Raw genomic sequence first — 26,319 nt, 5'->3', positions numbered from 1 at the left:
AGTCATCTTTACCGTAAGCCCGGGGACAATTGACAGCTCCAATATATTGAATTCATAAGCAAATTTTGGGGGTGATATGGTGTTTTTTTTTGCTGCTAGAATTCTGATAAAAACACAAATTCTATTCAAAACGATTTGTTAAGCTTGGTGGTGATGTACTTTCATTGGCCAAAATGTTTTTTATTTACGATTCTCGAGATAAAAAGCACCAATGATTTAACGATTTCAAACTTCACACAACAAGAAATCCAAAACATGTTTAGGAAGGAAGAGAGCCGGTTGTTAAAAACAGACTTCCAGCTAAATATTAATAAGATTTATGTAACTTTGTAAATTTCAGGCACATATATCTTGAAAGTGGAAGTTTTTTTTTTAATTTGTGGACCATTTCACGCACACGAATGGTGAATTGAAACTTATATGCTCACAATCATAACCAGTTGACGAAGCATGAATGGATCTTTGAATTATATAGCGAGTGTCGTGTAATGGTTTTCGAGAAAATATTTAGATTATTTTAATTTTGTAATCCAATAGACGACCACTAATACCAAATAATGATCAAGACGTGATAAATCATGAATCAGTTAACGTCGTATATTCGGTCCATAGACAATGTTCCTAGATTTGTGGATAAAGTTATGAACCAATAATTTTAGAGCTCGCGAATTGTCGGCGCGGGAAAAATGCACCGGCGGCGCGCCGCCGATCTACCGTTCGGCGTCGGCGTACGTTAAAAATTACCGGCGGCGGCGGCGTGGCGCGGCGGCGCACAGGTCTATTGGAGATTATTTGCCCGCCAGATGGCGCTTTGGAACAAATTGTGTTTTCCTCCTATTTCGCAGAGGGTCGCAGCAATGCGCGATGGGTATTGGCTAGTATGTTATATTTTCTTTTCTAAAAGTTAGAAAACGATCGGTTGAATGGGTTAATTTTGACGAATCTTTGCATGTTATGTAATTTGATTCCTTACATCCTTTAATGTTTGAGTAGGCCTACGAAGAATCTTTTCGAAACTAATAAAGACCACATCTAAAAACATTTTAAAGAATCTTCTGAGAAATTGATTACTCTTTTAGTACATTGTGTGGGCAATCAGTTAAAGAGTCACTTTTGGAGATTTTGGGTGTTTACCTTCGCATAGCTTTCCGAAGAAATATTTGAAAAGTATATCTGCATGTACAGATTCCTTGAAGCACGTAAATTTTGTTTTTAGTTTTTTCGTGGATCTGAACGGGTGCGCAACGTTGGGCACAAATACATGCCAAATACGAGCAGCATGATACAGCCCATTTATCCAATAAGCTTTAGTGGAGTTTTAGATCTGCGTACAGGACCGTTAAGCACTGTATGCCGATTTCATGCTAATATAATGCTGGAAAGTCCGAAATATAGTTCTATTACAGTGCAGAATGAGGAAGTTGGCATCGTCTTTCACGGCAAGTGCGCTCCTTTTACTGCTTAAGCTGTATTGGATATGAATAAATACAATGAAATATACCGAATACTATTCTAAACAAGAGATACATTCCCACCAAACAATCAGTTTTACAATAGCATTAAATGCAAATACAGTACTTTCTTTCTGCCATGAGGCTTGTATATGTTATATTTGCTTCATATACGTTTGCCAATTATGCTACAACTGTCCAATCTCTCGTGCAACTATTTTCAATATTTAGAAAGATTGTCATGATTCTAAAAAAGCCATAGAAAACTGGTCGCCCACCAAAGCTAAATCCAAGAAGAAAGAAATGTACTGTTAAGTACCAAAAATAAGCTTGCGCAATTGACACGTAAATTTGAAGAAAAACGCTATCCTAAACGTAAGCGAGTACTGAAATATACAGCGAAACAGCTCGAAAAAATACCAATTTGCTGCCGTACACTCCACCGTAAACACTTTACGAATGGAAAGCTCATCATTTACGATGCTGTATCGTACTTTACATTTTCGCGCCATAAATAAAGTGGGAACGATGGCTATTACACTGACAAGATTGACGCAAGATCAGGTGTTACGTAGGTACATTTTCGACAGTTTTTAAACAAAATAATGTACTGGAATTTAGCCTAAAAACATCACCGAATGCATGTTACTCGATAATTTTTAAGCAATCTTTAAGTAGTAGTACTGTGGAGAATCTTTTCGGAAATACTACAGCCTACTATGCTATATTTCCCTTAAGTTGAGAAAAAATTACCTAAAATAATTTTTCTCCGCTAAGGAGAAAATATTTCAAACCACATTTCCACGGTTAAGGGCACAAAACGTATAACTAAATTAGTTATGAAATTTGCGTTTCGATTTCGTCTCATCAGAATCCAACTCTAACGTAGTGTGTGACTAAGCTAGCGTCCCACAGTTGGACCAATCTAAAAAAGGTGGGACAAAACCTATTTGAGGCCTTACATGTCATTTTAGAGCCAGCATTTCTTCGTAGGATATGTTCACAATATTATTCTGCAACTTTTTAAATAGAATATTTTGTTGTTGGACTAAAGTAGAGTACCCGAGCAAAAAAAAATTTTTCAAAAAAATTTTCTAGAGGGTCGATGTCTTCGACAAAATTGTAGAATATTATGTTTTGAATAACTTCTTCTAAGATACCACAGACATCAGACCTCAAATTTGAGGCAAAATAGTTGTTTTTTGAAAATATATCAGTTTTTCAATATTTCCATGCTAAAAACCTTAATTGATTAATTTAATATGTTCTACAAACTTGCAGGTAGCACTAAAATACAACTTTTTGTTGAAGGAACTAATAACCTAAAATCAATATTTTGGCTTCTAAAAATATTTTTCATATAAATTTACTTTATTTTGATCAAAGATTTCTGTTTTTAGGTGCACTTTTGTGCAGCCAAACTTTGGCAATTCCGATACTCTATTATTCGTAGAATAAAATTAATACTACATAGAAACAGGATATAGTTGGACGCGTTGTTTGGGTGACCATTCATGTACGACGGTTTATAACATAAAATGTGTCTATATTATTTTTAATTTATATACATTATTAGCTATTAACAAAATCTTACATTTTGTGCGCACTTACAAGCATATAGAACATATTGAGTTGATCAATTAAGGTTACAATATGAAAAAGTGAAAAAATAATATAAATTTTGAATTGAAACTGCCAAAGAACGATTTCGGCAAAAAAAATAAATAAATGGTATTTTCAACAGAATTGTTCCAAATACAATATTTGACAACTTTGCTAAAGACCTCAACCATTTAAACAAAATTTGATTTATTTAGTTCGGGATTTTTACTTTAGTTTAACCAATAAGATTCGTTCTGCAAATTTATAAAAGTAGAATAATATCTATTTGAAGCCTTAGATATTATAGAACCTAAGTGTGTGGAAAAATATTCACAATATAATTGAATCATTTCTATTTTGTTAGATGGTTGAGGACTTCAGCAAAGTTGTGTAATATTCAATTTCGAACATTTTTATTAAAAATACCATATACATACTGTAGATTTATTTTTTAATCCGAAATCGTTGTTCTTTGGCTGTTTAAATTCAAAATTTCTATTATTTTTTCACTTTTCCATATTGTAACCTTAATTGATCAACTCAATATGTTCTATATGCTTGTAAGTGCGCACAAAATGTAAGATTTTGTTAATAGCTAATAATGTATATAAATTAAAAATAATATAGACACATTTTATGTTATAAACCGTCGTACATGAATGGTCACCCAAACAACGCGTCCAACTATATCCTGTTTCTATGTAGTATTAATTTTATTCTACGAATAATAGAGTATCGGAATTGCCAAAGTTTGGCTGCACAAAAGTGCACCTAAAACAGAAATCTTTGATCAAAATAGAGTAAATTTACATGAAAAATAGTTTTAGAAGCCAAAATATTGATTTTAGGTTATTAGTTCCTTCAACAAAAAGTTGTATTTTGGTGTTACCTGTAAGTTGTAGAACATATTAAATTAATCAATTAAGGTTTTTAGCATGGAAATATCGAAAAACTGATTTTTTGATCATATTTTCAAAAAACAACAATTTTGCCTCAAATTTGAGGTCTGATGTCTGTGGTATCTTAGAAGAAGTTATTCAAAACATAATATTCTACAACTTTGTTGAAGACATCGACCCTCTAAAAGAATTTTTTGAAAATTTTTTTTTGCTCGGGTACCCTACTTTAGTCCAACAATAAGATAGAATATTTAAAAAGTTGCAGAATAATATTGTAAACATATAATACGAAGAAATGCTAGTTCTAAAATGACATCTAAGGCCTCAAATAGGTTTTGTCCCACGTTTTGCCTTTCTCATATAAAGAAAGGCTATGCAATCACTGTAAAAATCGACTTTTTAACCGAGGCCCGGAGGGCCGAGTATCATACACCATTCGATTCAGTTCGTCAAGATCGGCAAATGTCTGTGTGTGTATGTATGTGTGTGTGTGTGTGTATGTGTGTGTGTATGTGTGTGTGTATGTGTGTGTGTGTCATTTAAACTCACACAATTTTCTCAGAGATGGCTGAACCGATTTTCGCAAACTTAGTTTCATCTGAAAGGTATAACGCTCCCATAAGCTGCTATTGAATTTTTAGTTGATCCGACTTCCGGTTCCGGAGTTACGGGGTGAAGAGTGCGGTCACACAGCAAATTCCCATATAAACTGGTACCACCATAATGTTCAAATGATGTAAAACATATTAAAATTGATGTAACATTACTCTAGTTTGCGGGTCTGGATCACTAATGATCAATCAAAGCAGCTTTGACCACATTGGCCACCTATGACGGTTCATGACGCCCTCGGGGAACCCGCCAAGTTCCTAAGCTAATATCACACCCATTCCACAACGAATTCTCTACCGATTTTTACGAACTTAATTTCAAATGAAAGATACAGTAATGCCATTGACTGCTGCTGAATTTCATTCGGTTCTGACTCTTGCTTCCGGAGTTACAGGGGTGTTAGTAAGGATACACTGGAATTTCCCATATAAATCGGTACAATCGTAATACCTCAGAGGCTAAAAACTATTGAAATGGTCACCAAATTACTTCTAATCGTAGATCTAGATCACTGATTGCCAATCAAACATTCTTTGAATATATTGTCCACTATCGACGATTCCGGAAGTCCGGAATTCCGGGCATATTCCACAATTAAAGTCACATCGGTTCATCGGTGATGACTGAACCGATTTTCTCAAACCAAGTCTCAAATGGAAGGCAAAATATGCAGTTGAGTATTGCGTAGCCGCCCCTTCCCCCCCCCCCCTCCCCACCTTGCCCTTACACCTCCCTCCATCATCACTCCCCTCTTCTTGGATCACCCTCACGCCCGCATTTCCTTCATCCACCCCGTATACCGAAATAAGATGAAGGATTTCTGACGCATCCTCCACACCCACTCTACTAAACCCCCATTCCCTACACGTTCAAACGCATTCCACTAACCTTTGCAAATTATAATCACATGAAGATAACATTGAACTCATGCTTATTAAGCTAATTAAATATTATTCTTTTGCCTTTCTTATATAGAAAGGTTATGCAATTGCTCCAAAAACCGACTTTCTAACCGAGGCCCGGAGGGCCGAGTCTCATATAACATTCGACTCAGTTCGCCGAGATCGCAAAATATCTGTGTGTATGTATGTGTGTATGTATGTATGTGTGTATGTGTATGTGTGTATGTATGTGTGTGTATGTGCGGATTTGTTAACAAAATGTCCACATCGGTTACTCGGAGATGGCTGAACCGATTTTTACAAACTAAGATTCAAATGAAAGGTATAATATTCCCATAGGTTGCTATTGAATTTCATTTTCAACCGACATCTTGTTCCGAATTACGAGTTGAAGGGTATGGTTACAAAACAAAATTTGTTGATTTTTCCAAATCGGTTTCTCGGAATTTTCTGAACCGATTTTGACAAACTTGATTTTAAATGAAAGGTCCATCAGCTGCTGTTGAATTTTGTGTGGATCCGAGTTCTGGTTCCTGAATTACAGGGTGATACGTACGATCACGCAGCAAATCCCGATTCTAACGAATTCTGCGATGAATGTAAAAAGGTGATTTTTTTCCAAAATGTAAACACAACTGTTGAATTTGTAGATCTAGGTCCCCAACAGTCATTCAAAGTCTCTTTGGCCACACTGGCCACCATCGACGGATCCGGAAGCATCCAAAGTCAGAATAACGGTTATATTGGTTTCTCGAAAATGGCTAGATTTGCTCAACTTAGTCTCAAATGAAAGGTGTTGCGTCCCCAGAAACTGATATTAAATTCCATCTCCATCCGACTTCCAGCTCCGGAGTTACGGGTTGTGGAGTGCGATCACATAGAAAACTCCGATTCAAACCGATACCGCGATGAATGCAAAAAGGTGCTCTTATATATACTTACCAAGTGTAATAAGAATGAAAGACATTTCCATAAAGTTATATTGTACGAACCAGCTATTAAATCATAGTTTGGAGAAATGAGAAAGGCACAATTGCACCTCTAGGTGGATTAAAACAGGTTTTTTAGATTGGTCCCACTGTGCGTCCGATTCTCATCATCTTAATCAGAGCTCCTATTCTTGCGGGACATCACAAAGGGCTAGGAGTCAATCCGGTGTTAGATTAGTCCTGTCACTAAGTGTGCATCAGATACTGATGAGACGAAGTCGAAACGCAAAGTTCATAACTAAAACCTACTTTGAAGAATAATTTTCAAGAATCTTCTAAGTAATGACTTTTTTGTATGTATATTGATTTCAAAAGAGTCACTTTTAGAGAGTTTAAGTTCTTGATTTCGCATACCTGATGGAAGTAATATTTTAAAAAAATTTAGATTTTTTTTGAACGATGATTGATATGTATATCTCCATCCAAACCACCAGTACAGTATAATCATTGCATAATGTACTATTCGCTTGGGGAAAATTTCTCGTTACTTCAATAACCACTAAGGCAAACCTTAAAACTATTAAATCAGCTCGCGCTCATGTAATCCATTTTCAAATTCACCAGTGTGATTTTTCTCATGCACTCACGACTAGCAAATATCCACCTACGAAAGCCCCACTTTTTGGGATAATACACGAACCGTAAATGGCCAATTCCCATGTCATTCGAAGTGCGAAAATCGCACGTTCCACACATCCACCACACACACGCGATAATATATGATTATGTTCGCATTCGAATCGTCGTCTAGAAAAGAGAGCCCCGGCAGACAGACTGGCAGTGGTTTTCACAGCTCTTTATTATTAGTTCCACCCGAATCGCTAATAACGCATCGGATTTACAATTATATTGACTGTTTCCAGCATCTATGCAACCGATTTGCGATGGTGCGAAACTGAATGGGTGGTATTAGCCACCACAGCAAGCCAGTCAGCAGCAGTACCACCTAGAAGCAGACGCAGCAGCAGCAGCAGTAATCGCAGCAACAACTGACGGCGATTTACCGCCAATGACTTGCACATAACTAAATAGGCGATTAATGTTCAACGGAGCTATGCACCCAGTTCTGCCCGACGAACGGAGCAAATTCATGGCCAGCTGTTGTCTGTCGGTCGGTCGGTTTCTGCTGCTGGTCTGTTTGGTGTATGTTTTTGGAGGAACGTGGTAAATACCATCCGCCGCTTTTGCCGTGGGGATCATTTTCGTTTCGATTGCACTTGGGAACGACAGACAAAAAATAAAATTCGAAAAGTGGTCGCAGTGGTAAAGGTCCTCTAATGAGTAAAATGTGTTTTAGATATTAAAATGTTCCTGGATGTCAGACAAATCGTAATTTTGTACTGTCTCTTTAGTTAAAATACCCATCATAACTTTTGTGAAGATACACCAGTTAGTAGCCTTCAGTAAAGTTGTTTAGTAACCATTAAAATCAATAGTTGAGAGAATCATATTAATTTTCAACAGATCGAATCAAAATTAGTAGAGGTTTTCATTAGAAAACCTGTACCTTAGATTCGGAGGCTAACAACCTTACGCAATCACCTTTTTCTTCTGTCAACACCCAATCGGATCGATCTGTTCCGGTTTCACCGCGGTTCACTAACAAATCCATCGTGGGTAATCGCCTTGATTTGATTTTACATTCGAATAGCGGTTTTTTTTGTTTCGGACATTGCTGATTTGTTTTGAACTGAATCTTTTCAAACAAAAAAAAGCTGCGAAGTTCCGGACTTTTATTTGGTACCCAAAAAAAATCCACACTCATACTGAGCGACTCCAAACGTATGAAAAAGATAGAAAAAAAACCTGCACGCCGCACTATCATCATCTCGGATTGTTGTTTGCCTAATGGAATTGATCGCTTTTTAAGTTGCGCGCGTCTTAAATTTTGTTATTCCGAATCGGCTGGCGGTCAGCCAGCCGGAAGCAAAAAAAAAACGGATCACCGTCGTTTGTCTCGTGTCGAACAATTTTAACGCTTCACTAATCGAAATTTATTTCTTTCTCTCTTTCTTTGCAGGTGAGCAAACTTTTTTTGGAGTCTGACTCGGACATCCGAGTAACCGTTTTTATTTCTGTAATCTGATGTGATGTGTGAGATACGCGGGCCACCCGGGGATCGATGCGGTAAATTTCTCGCAGGTTTGATTCGGAGAAAAGTTCCTATTTGAAGCAAGGAGACGCGAGACGCAGATTGAATTAGTGCCTTTCAATCAATCGTAGCTTTTCTTGCTGTTTGAGTTGTTTTTTTTGTTTGATTGTCACAATCATTTGTTCCGGAAACCGTGTCAACGACTCGTTGTTATACAATCGAGTTGAAAATGTTTGCATTGACGATGCGATGTGCGGAGGCATCAATGAAATGGTGGAGTTGGGATATTCCGGGAATTTTTGAAACAAAACTAACCACACTCTTGACAGTCAAATGTTATAGCTTGTGCAATTTATATATACATGCATATATAATAGGCCACTTTAAAGCATGGCATGCACAAATCAAATAAATTATAATATGTTCAAGCCTTAACCAACCAGGTTTCTACGCAATAACACTGCAATTGTCACGTATGATGATAACCGACAACGAATGTAGTACCAGGACATTACTTTTAACGGAGCATTTCACTTGCTGAGCAGTGAAATCCGCAAACAAAATAAGTAAAATGAAAATCCCGTTATACAATTAATCTGGTTCTACGGATCGTTATAAAACTGTGTTTATAGCAGCATATACGATGAAATGTGAAACGTTTACCCAGTTTGCCCCGAGTGTCAAACCATCGGCAGGAACTAATATCAGTACACCCAGGTTTTTTTTACGCGGGGATACGTACCGCGTAAAAAAACCGCGTTAATTGGAAAATCCGCGTAAAAAAACCGCGTTAATTCGAAAATCCGCGCAAAAAAAAAACTCAGCAAAAGACTTAGAATATTTTTGGAAGTTTTTTTTTGCGCGGATTTCGCAATTAACACGGTTTTTGCAAATCCTTTTGAATGTAAAAGACTTTGAAGATTTTCGGAAAGATGGAAGAGACGGGTCTGGAAGATTCCTTATGGCGCACACCCAAACAATATGGGTATTTTTGGAATGGTCTTGAAGAGTAGGTGCCAGAAATTGATTTTTGACGCCATTTGGAAATCAAAGACTTCCGGTTTCGCGAGATTCTCTACAACTCAATCAACATGAGTATTTTTGGAATGGTTTTTAAAAGTAGCAGGCAAACGTCGATGTTTGCCGTCATTGCAAAATTCTAGATGGTGACTTCCGATTTACCGAAATTCTCGCATGAAAAATTTGGGCAATCATCTAAATCACCCTCAAATATAAGATCTAATCATAAACCAGCAAAATGCAAAATATTTTTATGTGTTCATCCAGGAAAGTGCGGTGAGAATGGAAGAGAGAGAAGAAACATATTGCTTAAATTTAAGTAAATTCAACTGTTTAATTAAAACTTTTTGTACTACAACTTCAACTTCCAAAAATACCAATATTGATTGGGTTATAGCGAATTTCGCGAAATCGGAAATCGCCATCTTGGATTTAAAAATTGCGTCAAAAATCAATTTTTGGAACCTACTCGTTAAGATCATTCCAAAAACACTCATATTGACTGGGTTATAGTGAATGTGGCTAAACAGGATGTCGCCATCTTGGAATTCAAAATGGCGTCAAACATCGATCTTTGTCTACTACTCGTCAAGACCATTCCGAAAATATCCATATTGGTTATAGCGAATTTCGCTAAACAGGAAGTCGTTATTTTTGATTTCAAAATGGCGTCAAAAATCAATTTCTGGAACCTACTCTTCAAGACCATTTCGAAAATACCCATATTGTTGGGGTGCGGGCCATAAGGAATCTTCCAGACGCGTCTCTTCCATCTTTCCGAAAATATTCTAAGTCTTTTGCATTCAAAAGAACTTAGAATATTTTGCAAAAACCTTGTTAATGGCGAAATCCGCGCAAAATAAAAACTGCCAAAATTCTTCTAAGTTATTTGCATTTAAAAGGACTTAGAAATTTTTTTCAGAAACCGCGTAAAAAAACCTAGGTGTATTAAATAAACCAAAATAATCTGCTTTACACAACGCTACAACCAGTACTGATCAAATCGTCAATAGCACCCGCACTATCGCTTGCCAGAAATGAGCACACTCCAGTCCATACACCCACCGCAGTGCACTCTGGAGCGCACCGTGGTGAATTTATTTGAGAACACCACACATAATTGAAAGAGAAAGAGCGGGATCTTTCGCACCCAGCCACCCCATCGCCTTCAAATTCGTTTATTTAGTTCCGAAAAAAAGAGTGTTCTGTTTTGTCTGTGGTCTGTGATCATTGTATGCATGCAACTGGTGTGCCTGTACATCATTGAAATTATGCCTGGCGGTAGTCATGGAATATGTATATTGCTGCGAGCTTACGAAACGTAGCAACTACTACGAGGCCAGAAAGCAACGATTTTTTCTTATGTGCCGCTTTTATACGTATGTCGCAGTTTATTGGATGGAAAAGGGGCAGTCCTAGCAACGCTCGCTGCTTGTTTGAACTGTACGGATCAATCAGTGCTGACAATTACCACTTTCACAAAATACATTATTCTCGTTATTTAAAGTAATTGCACATTTTACGAAATCAAATACAATATACGGGCACATATTTCAGATAGTGCAAAAATATAGCGATTTCGATCAGTACAACGGAAGTTATTCGCATTTGAAGACTGGGAAATATCTCAGCAGAAACTTTGAAACGGGAACCCCATATTGAAACGTTAGAAGTAATCAACTTCAAAAAAAAAACCAGGGTGTTAGTCTTCAGCATGTTTGGTATAATCGACTGATAATTTCTCATCAAGCAGCCTTTCGTTCAAAATGGTAGGCTTCATGAAGTATGGAATTTATGTGGTATTTTTTGACTCATTTTACAATTTTCTTGCATATTTCCTTTTTTCAGCGTTAGCGTGGACCATGCACTGGATTTTAACTTGGAAGACTTTTGTTTCCCCGAGAGGTCAACGTTCCACTATTTATCTAAAAAATGATAATTTGAGAATTATTGAAGCTTGAGTGAAGAATAAGTTGAAAATGAATTCGAAAATCATCTGAGAAAATTATTTGAGAAACCGTTTTTTTTTCTCTTCAAATTATTAGATTATGATTTGATAATCATTCGAGATTCATTTGAGAAACAATCTTCAACCATTTGAGAATCATTTGAAAGACCGATATGGTAACTATTCGGAAATCATTCATTAACCATAATCATCGGAGAATCATTTGAGAAATATTTTTGAAAATTCTAAAAACCATTTGCAAGTTATTAAAAAATAATTTAACGATCATTTGGGATTTGTTTATTTTAATGTTGACTAGAATTCTGGAATCATCTCAGAAACTGACAATTATTATTAATTTATTTGAGAGGCGGAAATTATTTGAAAATCATTCCGTAATTAATTGATTATTTTCTGCAGATTTTAGAATGATTCACGTTAAAACGTTTTTTTTTTTATTTTTTTATTATTTGAGAAACATTCGATAATCATTTGAGGTATCACTTCTGAATCATGTTTAAGAATCAACATGTCGAGAATGATTCTAGAATCACTAAGGAATCTATGAATGATGAAAATTATGAATGAATAATCATTCAGAACAATTTGAGAATCATTCTCGAGTGACTCGTGAGTGAAGTTAAATGACTAAAATCTCACCCTGGATCCATCTGGAATCATTTGAGAATCTCATCTGAGGATTCGTCCACATTTGGCAGTCTGGATAAAAATCATTTAAGAATCACTGCAACTTGAGTGAAGAATCAATCAATCAATCGAGAGAGAAATATTAAAGAATAATCCGAGAAAACATTCTCCAAACCATTAGATGAATAATTTGGTGATCATTCAAGGTTTGAAAATTTGAAATTCAATCAGACAATTGATTGAGTATCGTTCGTGAAGATATGAGAATAATTCGCGATTCTTTGGGAATCGCTGTGTGAACATTTCAGAATCATTTGTGAGGCAATTAAGTGTCAAATGGTAATCGAGAATTGTTCGAAAATTATATCTGAACTATTAAAGAATTATCTGACAATTATTTGAATATCTTTTGTGAAGATTTGAGAATCATCTTTAAGAATCAGTCGAGAATCGCCCTGAATCGTTTTTCATTTTTAATAATCATTAAGGGTTTTAAAACTTGCTGAGCATCATTTGAGAACAATAGCAATCGAGTATCATTTGAGAGTCATTCGGGAAGCTTTCGGAAATAATTTCGAAATTATTTGATAATCATTTCTGAATCATTCGAGAATTATTCGTGAAATTACCAAGTATTATCCGCGATACTTTGAGAATCATTTATGTTTCAGTGGTGTGAACCATTTGTAAATCATCTCTAATCTGAAAAACGTTTAGTTATGAGCTAGAAATGATCTGAAAATTAGTTAAAAATAATTTGAAAATCAGCACTTGATCACTTAATAATCAAACGAGAAGCATCCTGACGAGAATAATCATTGAGAATAATTTGTTAATCTCTCTAATAGGGTTTACAAATTGTTTAAAATTCTTTGATTATCATTCGGGAATCATTTTGGAGTAATGTGTGAATCAGTTGGGCAACGTTTGAGAGTCAATCGAGAATTATCTGAGAATCATTCAAGAGTAAACTAAAAATAACTTTCCAAACATTTAAAAATCGTTCGAGACTAATTTGAAATTCTCTTGGAAATTAATTGTGACCAATTTTTTTTTCGTGAATCCTTCGAAAATAATTTTAAATCATATGAGAATCATTTGAGTGTCAATCTATACATATTTGAGAATCGTTTGAATTAATTACAAATTATTCGAGTAAAATTTGAGAATCGTTTGATATTCATTTGATAATCATTAGAAAATCACGTTATAAGCATTCGATCATCGATGAGCTTAATTTGTGAATCATTTCTCAAATGATTTGCCACACGCCACAAGTATTTAAGCCATCGTTGCAAACGAAAAAGGCAATTTTTAAACACCATTGGAAAAATCTTCTTCAAAATGATACACTATAGTATTACAACAATGTTCCGGATGCGCCGATGTCCATTTTCATGAAGACTAAGTCTAGAAATATTTGGGATTTTTTGGAGAATTATCTGAAAATCATACCAGAATAATTGATTGATAGATATTCGGCAATCATTAAGGAATCTTCTTTGAAAATCGATCCCGAATGATTTTCCGAAAGTTTTGGACTTATTTAAGGATCATTCGGCAATCAAATGAGTATAAAGTATTTGGAATCGTTTGAGTCTCGCCTTTATGAGTCATTCGAGAGCCATCCGTGAATTATTAATTCGAAAATCATTCGAGAATAATCTGAGAATCATTTGAGGACAATATGGAATTCACTGGCTCTTAAATTTAATATTTCAGTTTCGGTTATTGATTATTCGATCATCGATACAAGCATGTTTTTTTTAATTTTTTGATGTTTCTGTCTTAAATTTTAATTTTTTAATTTTTTTCGTTTTGATTTTTTATTCTTGAATTTGTTATTATTTTTGATTTCCTTGAGTTTCTAGTTTTGCTTTTTGACTTTAATTTTCGATTATAGTTCATGATTTTTTATCTAAACCGTAACCTTTTCTATTTTATGTTTTTTTTTTTGTTGTTGATGCCCAACTCTTGATTTTTGCAATTATTTTGAATTTTTTGATTTGATGTTCATATTTTTCCGTTCTTTTATTTTTGGTTTTGTTGTTTTAGTTTGCTGTGTTTTGATATTAAATCTTTGGTTTGTGATTCTTGATTTCGCATCGCTGTTTTTTTTATTTTAATATTTGATTTTTCATTTTTGCTTATTTTTTGGTTTGGAGTTCATTAGCGATGATTTTTATTGCATGATTCGCAAATGTTTTAATCTCAGATTGTTCAGTTCTGTCATACATTGATCGTTGTTTTCAGTTTCGACTTTTGACTAATGTTTTTTTTTAATTGAATTTCGCGATTTTTTAGTTATTTCATTTTTGATTTCTCCTTTTTGATTTATTATTTTTGGGATCTTGATGTTTGTCTTCATTTTTTATGTTGATTTTTGATTTCGACTCTTCATTTTTTTGTTTTTTTTTTGTATTCTTGACTTGATTTTTTATTCGCGTCTTTATTTTTGATTTTTGTTTCTAGATGCTTGGATATAATTTTTTAATGAACCATATTTGATTTATAGTTTCTGCTTGTCGTAAATATTTATAATTTTTGATTTATGATCCGTAATTTTTGTTTTTTTTTTTATTCTTAACTCTTGATTTGTGATTCTTGTATTTCTTTAAATTGTTTGATTTTTATTATGTCTCATGATGTTCGATTTTTCATCTAAATTTGTTATTTTTGACTGACGTTTTTTTGTTTTTGAAGTTTAATTTTGAATATTTGATTTTCGATTCGTGATTTTTATTTTTTATGGTTTGAATATTAATACTTGAGCCCTAATTTTCTTTTAATTTTTGCTTTTCAGTTTTAAATTTTTGTTTTGTGGCTCATGATTGATGATTTTCAATTAGCAATTTTTTAAACTCGACTTATTATTTTTGTTTTTGATTTCTAATTTGACCAACTGATTTAAAAAAATTGATTTTTTATCTTTAATTTACGATTTTTTGTTCCTGGTTTTCATTTTTTGATAGCAATTGTTTTATTTTTGGATGTGGGTATTTGGCTTTCCTCGATGTTTTGTTTTTGATTTTCAAAGTATAATTTTAGGAGTTTCACTTTTTGATTTTCAAATTAGGAACCTTCTTTTTTGCTTTTTAATTACTGACTCTTGATTATTAATTTTGTTTTTTATTTTGATTCTTAATTTTTGGTTGTGGTTAAAAACTGTGAACCTGTTGATTTTGAAATTTTGCTTTCAAACATTTGGTTTCAAATACTTATAATTCGAATTTTATGTTTTTAATTTTCTATTCTTATTATTATTGATTCTTAATTTTTGTTTTGGTTGATTCTTGACTCTTGATTTATGTTTCTTGTCTTTATTTTTAATATATGATTTTTGGTTCTTGATATCAATTTTTGGTAGTCGATTTTTTTAAGCCATTTGATTTTGTTTGATTGTTGAATTTTCGCTTAATGGTTTTTTGGATTTTAATGTTAAATTTAATTTTTATAATTTTTTTTATTCTTGTCTTTATTTTTATTATTTGATTCTTGATTCTTGTCTTTATGTTTAGTTTTTGAAATATGATTTTCCATTTTTGAATTCTTATTTTGTTTTTGATTTTTAATTCCTGATTTTCTGTATATTGTTTTATTGTTTGTGACATTTGAGTTTTGGATTTTATTTATTTATTATTTTGATTTTGGACTCATGAATTTAATTTTTTGTCTTATTTTTGATACTTAGTTTTCAGTAATTGATTTTTTATTTTTATCTTCACTTGGGTTTTATTTTTGAATTTTCATTTCATATTTTTGGCCCCTAGTTTTGATTTTTCGTTAAATTTTCACTTCCAATTTAAAATTTTTTGGGCATTTTTTGACATTTGTCTTTTTTTTGTTAATTTTTGATTTTTTATATCTGTTCTTTGATTTTTAGTATTAATTTTTGATTTTCGATTTGTTTTCTGATTTTTGTTCTTCTATATTTTGTTTTTGAGTTATTTTGTTCAATTTTTGTGTGTTTTGATTTTCGGTTTTTGGCTGATTGATTTTTCGTTTTTAATTTTTGATATTTGATCCTAATTATTGATTTTTTATTAGTGGTTCGTTATTCTTGTTTTTTTATTTGATTTTTTGTTATTAGATTTTTATTTTTAAATGTCTGATTTTCGATCTTTTATTTTTAATTTAAGATTTATAATTTATGATTCAACATTTTAGATTTTTGACTATGAATTATTCTCGATCGTGTATTTTACATGTTCGATTTTGGTTTATCGATTTTCAGCATTATTTTTCTATTTTCTGTTCTCAACTTTTGATTTTTTGATTCTTCACTATTGATTTTCTACATTAGATTAGTTCGATGATTGATGATTGACGATATCCATTTTCATTTCTATTATACATAACCGATTGTAGTCAATCGATGATATCAACGATGAACGTTACCGAGCAAGTAAACAACCGCAATCGAAGCCTTAAACAACCAACAGTGGCCAGAACTCCCGTGTCCGCAAGCTGTACGACCTGGCAGGTGCTTATGAAACTCGGTGGATGCGTTTTGATTGTCAATGAAACCTATGATAAAACCCCATTGAATTCCGGGGCTCAAAACTCTACAAGATTTCTGCTTTCGGTAAACTTTCTGGAAGATTCAAGTTTATTTGCGCGGATCAATTTGCCAAAAAAAACTGTGTGATTTGGCAAGGGATCTGCTCCTATGGCAAGAAAACCAGCGCTTTTGTTATGCATAAGAATTCGAAAGTATACAAAAGGGTGTGACTCAACAAACAAATTTGTTCTCTTTATTAAATTCCACGATTTAAAGTTTAGATTCCACATTTCTGTATATTAGATTATGGAGCTTAACATTAGATTATATTTTGAAATAATGGTCGTAAAATTGACGGTCTTGACTTTTGATTTTTGTTTTTATTTGATTTGATTCTTGATTTCCGATTTAAGGATAACTGATTTTCTGTTTTTTTTAATTTATGATCCTAGTTTAAAGTTTCGATTTTTAATTATTGGTTTGCCCATAATTTATGGTTTGACATTTTTCCATAGAAGTCCATACTTTAGTTGTCAGTGTTCAGAGTTAACATTTTGAATTTTAAATTTAAATTTTATTGATTTTATCTATTATAGTTTAGATTTTAGATTTCAAAATTTTGACTGCAATTTCCGATATCCCGCATCGCCAATACATCTCGATACATCCTCGTCTCATACGTTTATCAAATGCTGAGTGATGTCCTTTGTGTGAATTTTTCTAACAATCCAAAGGAGGTACCAAGGATGGTCCAAGATCACACCGTACAAGAATTGTTGAACTAAAATATCTCACCTATAAACACTGCCGTTAACATCTTTGCTGGAAGCCCCATTCCGTTCGAAAAAAAAACAACCGCGCTGTCCTCTTTCTCGTTGAAGCTTTCTCTCTCCAGGGGTCAGAAAAAAATCTTCAACCAACAATAACAATCCGCAATCCACTGTAACCAACTAGCAGACACCCAATTAATTCTCGTTTCTAGCAACAGCTACTATTCCCGTTGAGGTTTACTCCATCAAATAAAGAACGGAACACACACACGGCAGCGATTGATCTAATTATCTTCGAGTGATTTTTTCCGTAAACAACCACCTCCGCATGCAAACCACCACGCGATAACGATTTCCTAGCTCCAACACACTCGAGCCTACTGCCCATTCAAAACACTTCTCGGTTCGAGCAGGGATCCCTTAACCGCAACTCTTCAACGTTCCGAACTCAAACGGCGAAAGATTGCTCCACGCATCCTCAATTCTAGCCACTCAAGCCCCAATCGTAACTCTACGTTTCGCACGCACTTGCCAATATTATGAGGGTTGTAATAGCAAAATAGAAAAAAAAATCCACGAGAAATAACTGCAGCTTCACACCATACCAAGCAAACGATCAACCGATCGACCAACCGACCGACCGACCCACCGCCAGTCCAACTCTTTGAAAACCGTATGTGGGAAGACCTTGATTCCGAAAGCAAAAACCGCGATCGCGATCACACTTGTGCAGTGCGCGGTGCCGTTTTGCGCGCAATTGCGCAAAGCCTACTTCTCCGCCCGGTTTCAGACCGACTCTGGACAGAACAACAAATGCGAAAAACCGGCGTTCCGATTTGCTCTGGTCAAAAACCCACGACGAACCTCTTCTGGCCACCGTTTGTGACTTACTGCCCGACCGAGCCCGGAATGAATATCAACTTCAGCCTCAGGAGCCTCAACCTCTCCCGCCACCGATGAAACTCGCGGTGGCTCTCGGTTCGGAGTCAGGCTCCGTCGTCGTCGTCGTAGAAGTTGACTAAAAGAAAAAAAACGCTCGCCACCCGGCGCGAACGTCGATCGACGTCAGACCGAGTGTGTGTTTGTGGTGAGATAGAGAGAAAGAGTGACGGTGGTCACGATCGAGGGGAACTCAGCTGCATCAGTGTTCTTCGGTTAACGGTACTCCTCTCGCCACTGTTTTGGATTGTGTGTTTAGGCTCCGGTGCAGCAGCAGCAATAGATCTGTCGGCTTCCCCAGCAGCAGCAGCTGTTGAGTCGAATCGAGTGGCGTTGATCTCGTTTCCTTTTGGCTGATTGAATGGAACGCGGGGGTGAGCGAGGAAGTTGATGGTTTATTAGCTTTCAAGAGTGAGAGTGGTCTCGGTGGATGGGAAAATGCGATCTTTGTTAGATGTTTGATGTGTGGGGAAGAATTGCACGCGATGACAGGTGAAGCGGAATGCATCCGCATATCAGCAGGCAGCAGGTGGTGAGGGAGGTTCTTGCGATCGAGGAAAGTAGTGTGAAAGTACCAGCCCGATCGCAGCGAGTGTAAATAGGAAGAGCTCATTATTGCGGGAGATGGAGATTACGAAACGGCTGGCATTGAAAAGAAAATGGTTTGTTATTTATTTAGGTAATAATCGGTTGGAGTTCCCTATTCGACGGGATGACGGGAAGTTTGTGGTTATTGCTCCGGGTGTCCGGGAAAAGCTTGCCGAGAAGCGGATCAACGCGTATGTTATTATACAGTTAATTATGCCTCGGCGAAATCCGGGGCTGGTTTTGCATATATTTTCGTTGGCCCTGTGACTGATATATTCGAGATATGTTGTCCGATATTTTTGGTTTAAAATAACCGGTTGCAAAAGTACCGTACGCTTTGAAACTGGTCCGAAAATATTTTTTGCGGGGCGTTTCTTGCACTCACGTGGAATCGATTTCACGATTCCAGAGCGATCCTTCCTCGGCTGGTTCACTTTGTTCATGTACCGGGTGAGATCTGGTTTGAGAATGGGACCGAAAATATTAATTGAATATCTTATCTTCAATTTTTTACATTTTCTTATCTTTAACAGTTTTTTTTTCATATTCTATACTATACAGTTCAAATTTTCCTGTTTCTGGATTGGCTACACTGAAATTGGTGTCGCCAATCTGACCGAATAAAGATCAACTTGTTGATCGTAATAATATGTTTGGTTTAGAAATAGAAGTCGGCTGATTCCGTCTTTTTTTAGTAAAACGAGGATTGCTTACTGTCCGACGTTTCGGACGTTGAGGGTAGGTCTTAATCAAGGGCAAAGTTGTATGTAGATAAATTCTTTTGGAACACAATATCGCCGGATAACGGTAGTTTAACGAAAATAAATTGAATAATTCTATACCCCTAGAGAGAGACCCACATCAGAGACCGAAACGTTGGACAACAAAAAACTCTCGTTTTACTATTTTTAAAAATAACTGAGATAGTCGATTTCGAATTTTATTTCTATCTTCCATAACATTATTTTATACGATTTAGAGTGCTGAACTCCAAGGAATTCCTTCAAAAATTATTTTTAGTTTGCCTTCTCATCTCACTCAGAGCTGAAGTGCATGTGGTTAGAATACATCCGACAAAACCTATCCTTCTCCTACCTGACCCTCCAATGGCAAATTCCAAGGTGTCACATATAATCAGCGAACATTAGGACAGATTCCTGCGCGCCAATTATGTGATTAACCGCTACTTTACTGAAAACTGAACTCATATTTTAGCCATCATTTCCACTTAATTTATGGAGCGGAAATGTAAAATAATATTCATGCTGCAAAATGATGAATTTTCTATTCGCAAGGTGTTTACGGTGAAGTGTACGGCAACAAAGTGGTATTTTTTCAAGTTCGCCTACATTTATGAAAAATTGCAATTGCAATCATCCACACATTCTTACACCCGCGACCTCGCCAACATTAAAACACTCCGGTAATTAAGTGAACGTTTTAGCACCTATAAATTTACAAAAGCGATTTTAATCATTAACCCACCGCTGGCGTGATCATGAATCGGAATGAACGTATTTTCTTCCCAGGAAATGCACGTAAGTGTCTCCGCTTACAGTGCACCCATTCTCCTTTTTCCTCCTTTCTGTAACAACAATAATGTGATGGTTACTTGATCCACTATGAAACCTTGATCTAATGGTGGCTTCATGTCGCATCACACGTCTATCAGATTGTTTGAAGCAATCTCAAAATCTAATGGAAGTTTATCGGGATGAAGTCTTCGCCTGAATAAATAACATTGCATATATCTTCCCACACCCCCCCCCTCCCACCCTCCAGTTTTTTTTGAATGAATTGAAAAAACTGTGGGTCCTACAGAAATGCTACTAATTAGTGACTTTTTGAATATTACTAGTATTTTTATTTAAAAAATGTAGTAATACACTAAAAGAAATAGGTGTTTGAAATACTGTTTCTTTAAAGTTTGCTTTTTTTTAATTTTAAACCCTGAATCTTAAATCTATTGAGTCTCTTGAATCTGTCCAATAACTTGCGTTTCTTGAATCCCCTTTAATCCTTTTCAATCTTATAAATTCCGCTTATCAGTCTATCTTCTCATCTCGATCCGATTGGTAGCTAAAATTGCTCTGCTTGTTAAAGATGCAGTGTACCAAATTAGCACACCAACATTCCTACCTACAGTTCGCTGCCTGGCATTTACCGCACCAATGCTATAAAGCTATCGAAGGACAACAGTCGCTCCAATCCAGTGTGAATAATACAGCACCGTTACTTTCATCGTTGCGCTATCGATTGTTTGTGTCATAGTGCGTGAAGTTCATCAACAAAATTTGAACAATGTTTAGAACAATACAGTGGTCATCTATTTTGAATATTGCCCCATCCGTCCTAGTGTTCGGGAGGTGGAACATTCATTAAAGGATCAAATTCAGCTTAGACTTACGGAAGTCGTGGTCATCCAGTTCCACCACACTCGTAATGCTGTACTAATAACGTTTAATAAATTAACCAAGGTGGAAAATTTTACAACAACATTCAAAACGTCGTAGAGCGCAACAATGTTAGAATCAATCTACCAGGTTACATGGACGACGATAATATTGAAGTACGTCTGCACAATTTATCCTCGCGTCCTAACAATCATGTCGAAATATGAGGTGGTGGAAGTTTGGTGAATTTTTCTCCCAGGTATTTCCAACGACGCTCGTGTCCTAAGAATGCTAGTGACAAAACCTATCTCTTCTTACCTGAACTTTCAATGCGATATAGAAGGCGTTATGAAATCTAATCAAGCCAATATTCAATGCACATATGAAGAATTGACCCCTATGTGTCCGCTCTGTAACAAGAATACACACTACGGAAAACTATGCTCACGCAAAAACGAATGCCAGAATAACAGAACCTACGCACAGCGTTTGAAATCATTGTGACGCACCTAGCACCTCCAAAGCAACAGCTAGTACGGTCAATGATAATGTGAACGACAAAAACACTAATATACGATTATGACCCGTAGGTCCCAAAAACAATTCAAACCAGTTTATCGAGAAAACCAATACAACATTAATAGCGAGGACAGTATGGCCGAAAACGACAAACCGAGATAAAGAAGATTGTTACGCGAAGTAACAAATCACGTACACGAAATCCGATGGAACCGTAATTAAATTGGATTTATTAATTTTTTTGTTAATTTACGGCTCAGCTAAACTGACGCATTGAGCTGTGTCAAATAAACGAAACAAAAAAAAAAGTTTTGATAGATCTAAAGTCAGCTTGGTAGCCCGGAGGCTCGATCTTCGAAATTTATGTTTTATATTTGGCTGAACATGCATTAACACACTGAGTTAAAAATACTCATTTTTGGAAGTCAATATCATAATTCATAAATCTTGAATTTCTTGAATCCCCTTAATCATCTTAACTCTTCCAAATCCCAGTTTCATTGTAAACCTCCACTCAATGCGTTAGCTACGAAAATAGTCGTTTATATTCTTTTGGCCATAATTGTAGCACTACATATCGGCCTCTTACAGAAAGTTGGTTTAAGATGTTAATTACAATACGCATTGATTGAGGCGACCGGGAGGACTAATTGGACCGTTCATGTTGCATGCTTTTTAAACTCTTACTAGCCCTTATCAAAGGTCACGGGAACATGCAATTGACCACAGGATTATAAAAACGCAGTAGGGTACGCTGCGAGAAGAAAGTGCATAACAACGTACAAACGCTCGAGCTGTTTGCGATAGTACAACCCGGTCACCAGCCGCGATAAAAACCTCATAGCAATTAAGTCGACTTGGAAATACCGACGAATTTATAAACACAGTCCCAAACGTTAACATACAAACGGCCGGTCTCGCGCTATCATGAACCATAGTCGACGGGGAGCTTCCAATCTAAAATGTGGAACTTACATAAACTATCCAATACGTTCCAGGGCGTCATAGTGGAATGCTCCAATGAAATGGGGAAGCACACTTTCTTCCTTCATCTGGACCGTATACTCAAAATCAAAAAGCCCACGCAAAGCACCTGACAAAAAACGCCCACGCAATCAAACACTTTGCAGTAGATACGCTTGGGCCCTTCACGATAATACAAATCTGGTAACGCATGCGAACATTCAATCGCGATTTACCGCCCGATATCTCGTATACCTGAAAACGCTTCGGTAATCAAACCAATGTGTTAGCACTGACTAATTTATAAACGCGATCTCAGGTATGAGCATACCAACACCCGTTGTTACGCAATCATGAACCAGTCACGTGCTAGCAGCCTAGGTCCTTGCCTTCAGTCTTCGTCTCAAAAAAATCAACTCATATACACTAGAAATCTCAGGGCCACCTTGCCGGGTCATGGGGGAATGGACTCTCTTCTAGGATTTGAACTGCACGCTGAAAATTGAACGATAGATTCAAGGTCCGCGCGATCATTCAAGAACACGCGAATATGTAAATTACCACACACATACACAAAATTACATACACACTAGCACACGCGGCATGCAAACGCTCGCGCGATAAGACACGTTAGCATAGAAACCCTTGAACCCTTCACGAACATCCACGCATAGCTACGTCCGCAATCTCACACGCCCGGTGAACGTCTTAGCATTTAAAAATTTATAAACCCGGTCTCAAACGGGAACATACAAACGCTCGTTCTCACGCGATCTTGAAATCTCTACGTCGTCTATATCTGGAACGTACACTCAATATCACAATCAGAGTCACGGCCCGCTGCAATTGGTCTTAAGGTAGTGTTTTAGTGGATGACATCTCCCGTCTCGTCTGCAAGTTTAGTGGGTGATTTTGACGGAGAGCCCTGCCGCTCTCTACCGCTCCAGTTGGACCACTCAGGAAGAAAAACAAAATCGTATTAGTGAAATTAGAGGGGTTAGGCTGTTCAAAGTATCAACATTTCGGATGTGTGGCATATACGTACGCAGTGTTCCACAAAGCTCCGAAACAATGTATTTGAAGCATTTTGGAAAATCTTGTTTTTATATTATTTCTCAACATATTCATTTCTCACAAACGCTTTATTCTAGAAAGCTTTGGAATTTTAGAACTGCGTTAATTCACATTAGTCCATCTTGTTTTAAACTGAAACTTTGACATGGGTTATTTGGACCAGTGGAAATTGGTGCATATTTTTCCAATAATTTTAAACAATAATTAACAGTATAGAATAACTATCGATTATCAAGAGGGCTAACGGTAAGTTGCTGGAATTCAGAGATGTTGTAGAATTATTCTTTATGAGCTATTCAGTCAATTCACGATTTGCGATTTTCAAACCTGCTGCTTTCATTTGCTTGGAAACAAATTAAAGAATTCCAGAAACTTACCAACAACCGTCTTGATAATCGAAATTAATTTCAATATCGTAACCGTTTGAAACGAGGAGTTCTTGGAACGGCCAATTCCGTACTTCAGAAAATCTTCGATGATGACCATCGCTAACCACGCCGTCAATTTCTACGTCTCGTGAAGGAACATATACGCGGTACACTTACGTGAAGAGCTGATCGCGTTTGTTTGCTCCAAATTAGGTACAACAATGTGAACCTTATTTGGTTTAATCTTTGTAATTTTTGTTACGGTTGAATACCGTTTGGTCAGATCCTTCACAATATGTATTACGTTAATTGTTTTAACTTTGGGTCAGAATAAGACCACCCTAGTGCCTGTCGATCCTTCTTGGTAAGCCTTGAAACGATACTACTTGGAGGATCCTCTGGAATTCTCCCCAATCTTCTTGTGTCCTCCGAAATCTCTTCCAATCTCCTTCAATTATAACATCTTTCGATTCTCCTCAATCTTGTTCAATCGTCTTAAATCTTCTTAAATCCAACATGTTCCATATTCCAGATGTTCTGAAATCCGTGTATACGTCCATAAATTCTGAAGTGTAAAGCCCTGAGAACAGAAACCGACATGGACAGAAATGCAATGAACGGAGACCTAACCGTCAATGAAGAATTCAGTCTACTAGTCCTGATTCAAGAGGTTCTGATGGTCAAAATTTCAAATATCCAGTATAGGAGTCGAGAATCCAGAGCTCTGGAAACAATAACTCACAAGTACAAGAGACTAGAATATTCAGAAATAGATCCATGTGGCCAGATTCTTTGAATACAGTATTCTGAGAACATCCGAAAATTATTCTATAAATCAGTTCAAAAGTACAGATGACCAGAATTACAGAATCCCAGAATGTAGAGTTTTGAGACAGCAAGTTCACGATTCCGGGAAAGGGGTCAGTAGTGGTGAGAGATGTAAAAGGTCAAAATCCCAGAAAACCTGAAGTCCAGAGTTTGAAATGTTCACTCCAGAAGTCCAGAATACAGCGCTCTAAATACGTAATGAACCAGACAGACAGGTAGAAGACAATAAAGAAGTTAGCCTAGCAGTTCTGATGTTCGAATGATCAAAAGCCCAATCTCCAAGTTCCAATATTCTGAAATGAAGCGCCCAGATAACCAGAAGCTGAGATTCCTTGAATTCAGATCCCTAGGTAGAAAAACTGTCAAATAAAAAAATGGGTGATGAAATCAGTTCAAAAGTCCTTTAGTGTAGACACCATCAAGTTAACCAATCTTGAAGCTAGAAGTGCTGAGGACCAGAAGTCTTGATGGCCGGTGTTATAATTTTTCTACCCAGGATATCCCAGAATCTAGTGCCCTGAGTGCACGAGCGACAAAATGACAGAACTTAGCTTTAGCATCCTGAGCCCACAGGTTAATGAACCCAGTTCATAATTTCAGATGTCTCATAATCCTGAATTTGATAGATCGCCTAACTATGAAGTGTAGAATCGAGAATACCGAAGAGTCAAGATGAAAACACTTCTCAGAAGTTTAAAATCTGGAGATTAGAAGTCGTCAGATCGAGAAGACGGGCTCGAGGGCTCAGCTATCTGAGTCAGTAATTCAATGTCGAACTCCAGATGTACAAGGCTTCTCAAGTCCAGAAGTCTTGTAAAATCAGCGAGTTAGAAAAAAAAAACACAAGTAAGAATATTCAGGATACTGGATCAAAAATAATATGTAATACAACAGGATAAGATTACAAAAGTACACAAAGAAATAGAGAGTTACGAATTCCGACTTCAGAGGCCAATTCAGAGGTGCAGAAGTTCATAAAGACTTAAGAAATCAGAAAAACTACAGAAGTTTAAAGGTTGAGAAGTTCAGATATCAAGTCTGGAAGGCCATGAGTTCAGAATACTAAAATTCGAATGTAAGGGATGAAATCATCAAATCCAGATCCAAAGGCTATAGTCCAGAGCTATGATATAAAAAGTTAAGAAGATAGAAATAATTTCAAAATCAGCAGTTGAGGGTTCGGAAGCCCCAAGAAATCCTGAAAGATTTTCCA

The 26,319-nt window shown here is 36.1% G+C and overlaps 2 protein-coding genes across 3 annotated transcripts in view; one reads left to right on the top strand and one right to left on the bottom strand.

The window, feature by feature from the left end:
• Positions 1–18,387, bottom strand: part of LOC131685118 (uncharacterized) — a 210,792-nt gene extending 192,405 nt beyond the window's left edge. The window contains exon 1 of the mRNA XM_058968582.1: positions 17,460–18,387. Within this exon, the coding sequence (XP_058824565.1) occupies positions 17,460–17,499 (40 nt within the window). The 5' untranslated portion in view covers positions 17,500–18,387. The remainder of the gene's footprint in view (positions 1–17,459) is intronic.
• LOC131685101 (RING finger protein 17) overlaps positions 1–26,319 on the top strand; it is a 519,412-nt gene that overhangs the window by 193,642 nt on the left and 299,451 nt on the right. The gene's annotated exons all lie outside the window — the stretch shown is intronic.

The sequence above is a fragment of the Topomyia yanbarensis genome, chromosome 1 (assembly GCF_030247195.1).
Source record: "Topomyia yanbarensis strain Yona2022 chromosome 1, ASM3024719v1, whole genome shotgun sequence".
NCBI classification, from domain to species: domain Eukaryota; kingdom Metazoa; phylum Arthropoda; class Insecta; order Diptera; family Culicidae; genus Topomyia; species Topomyia yanbarensis.
Note: the sequence above shows the minus strand (reverse complement) of the source record. Positions and strands in the feature narration are given on the sequence as shown.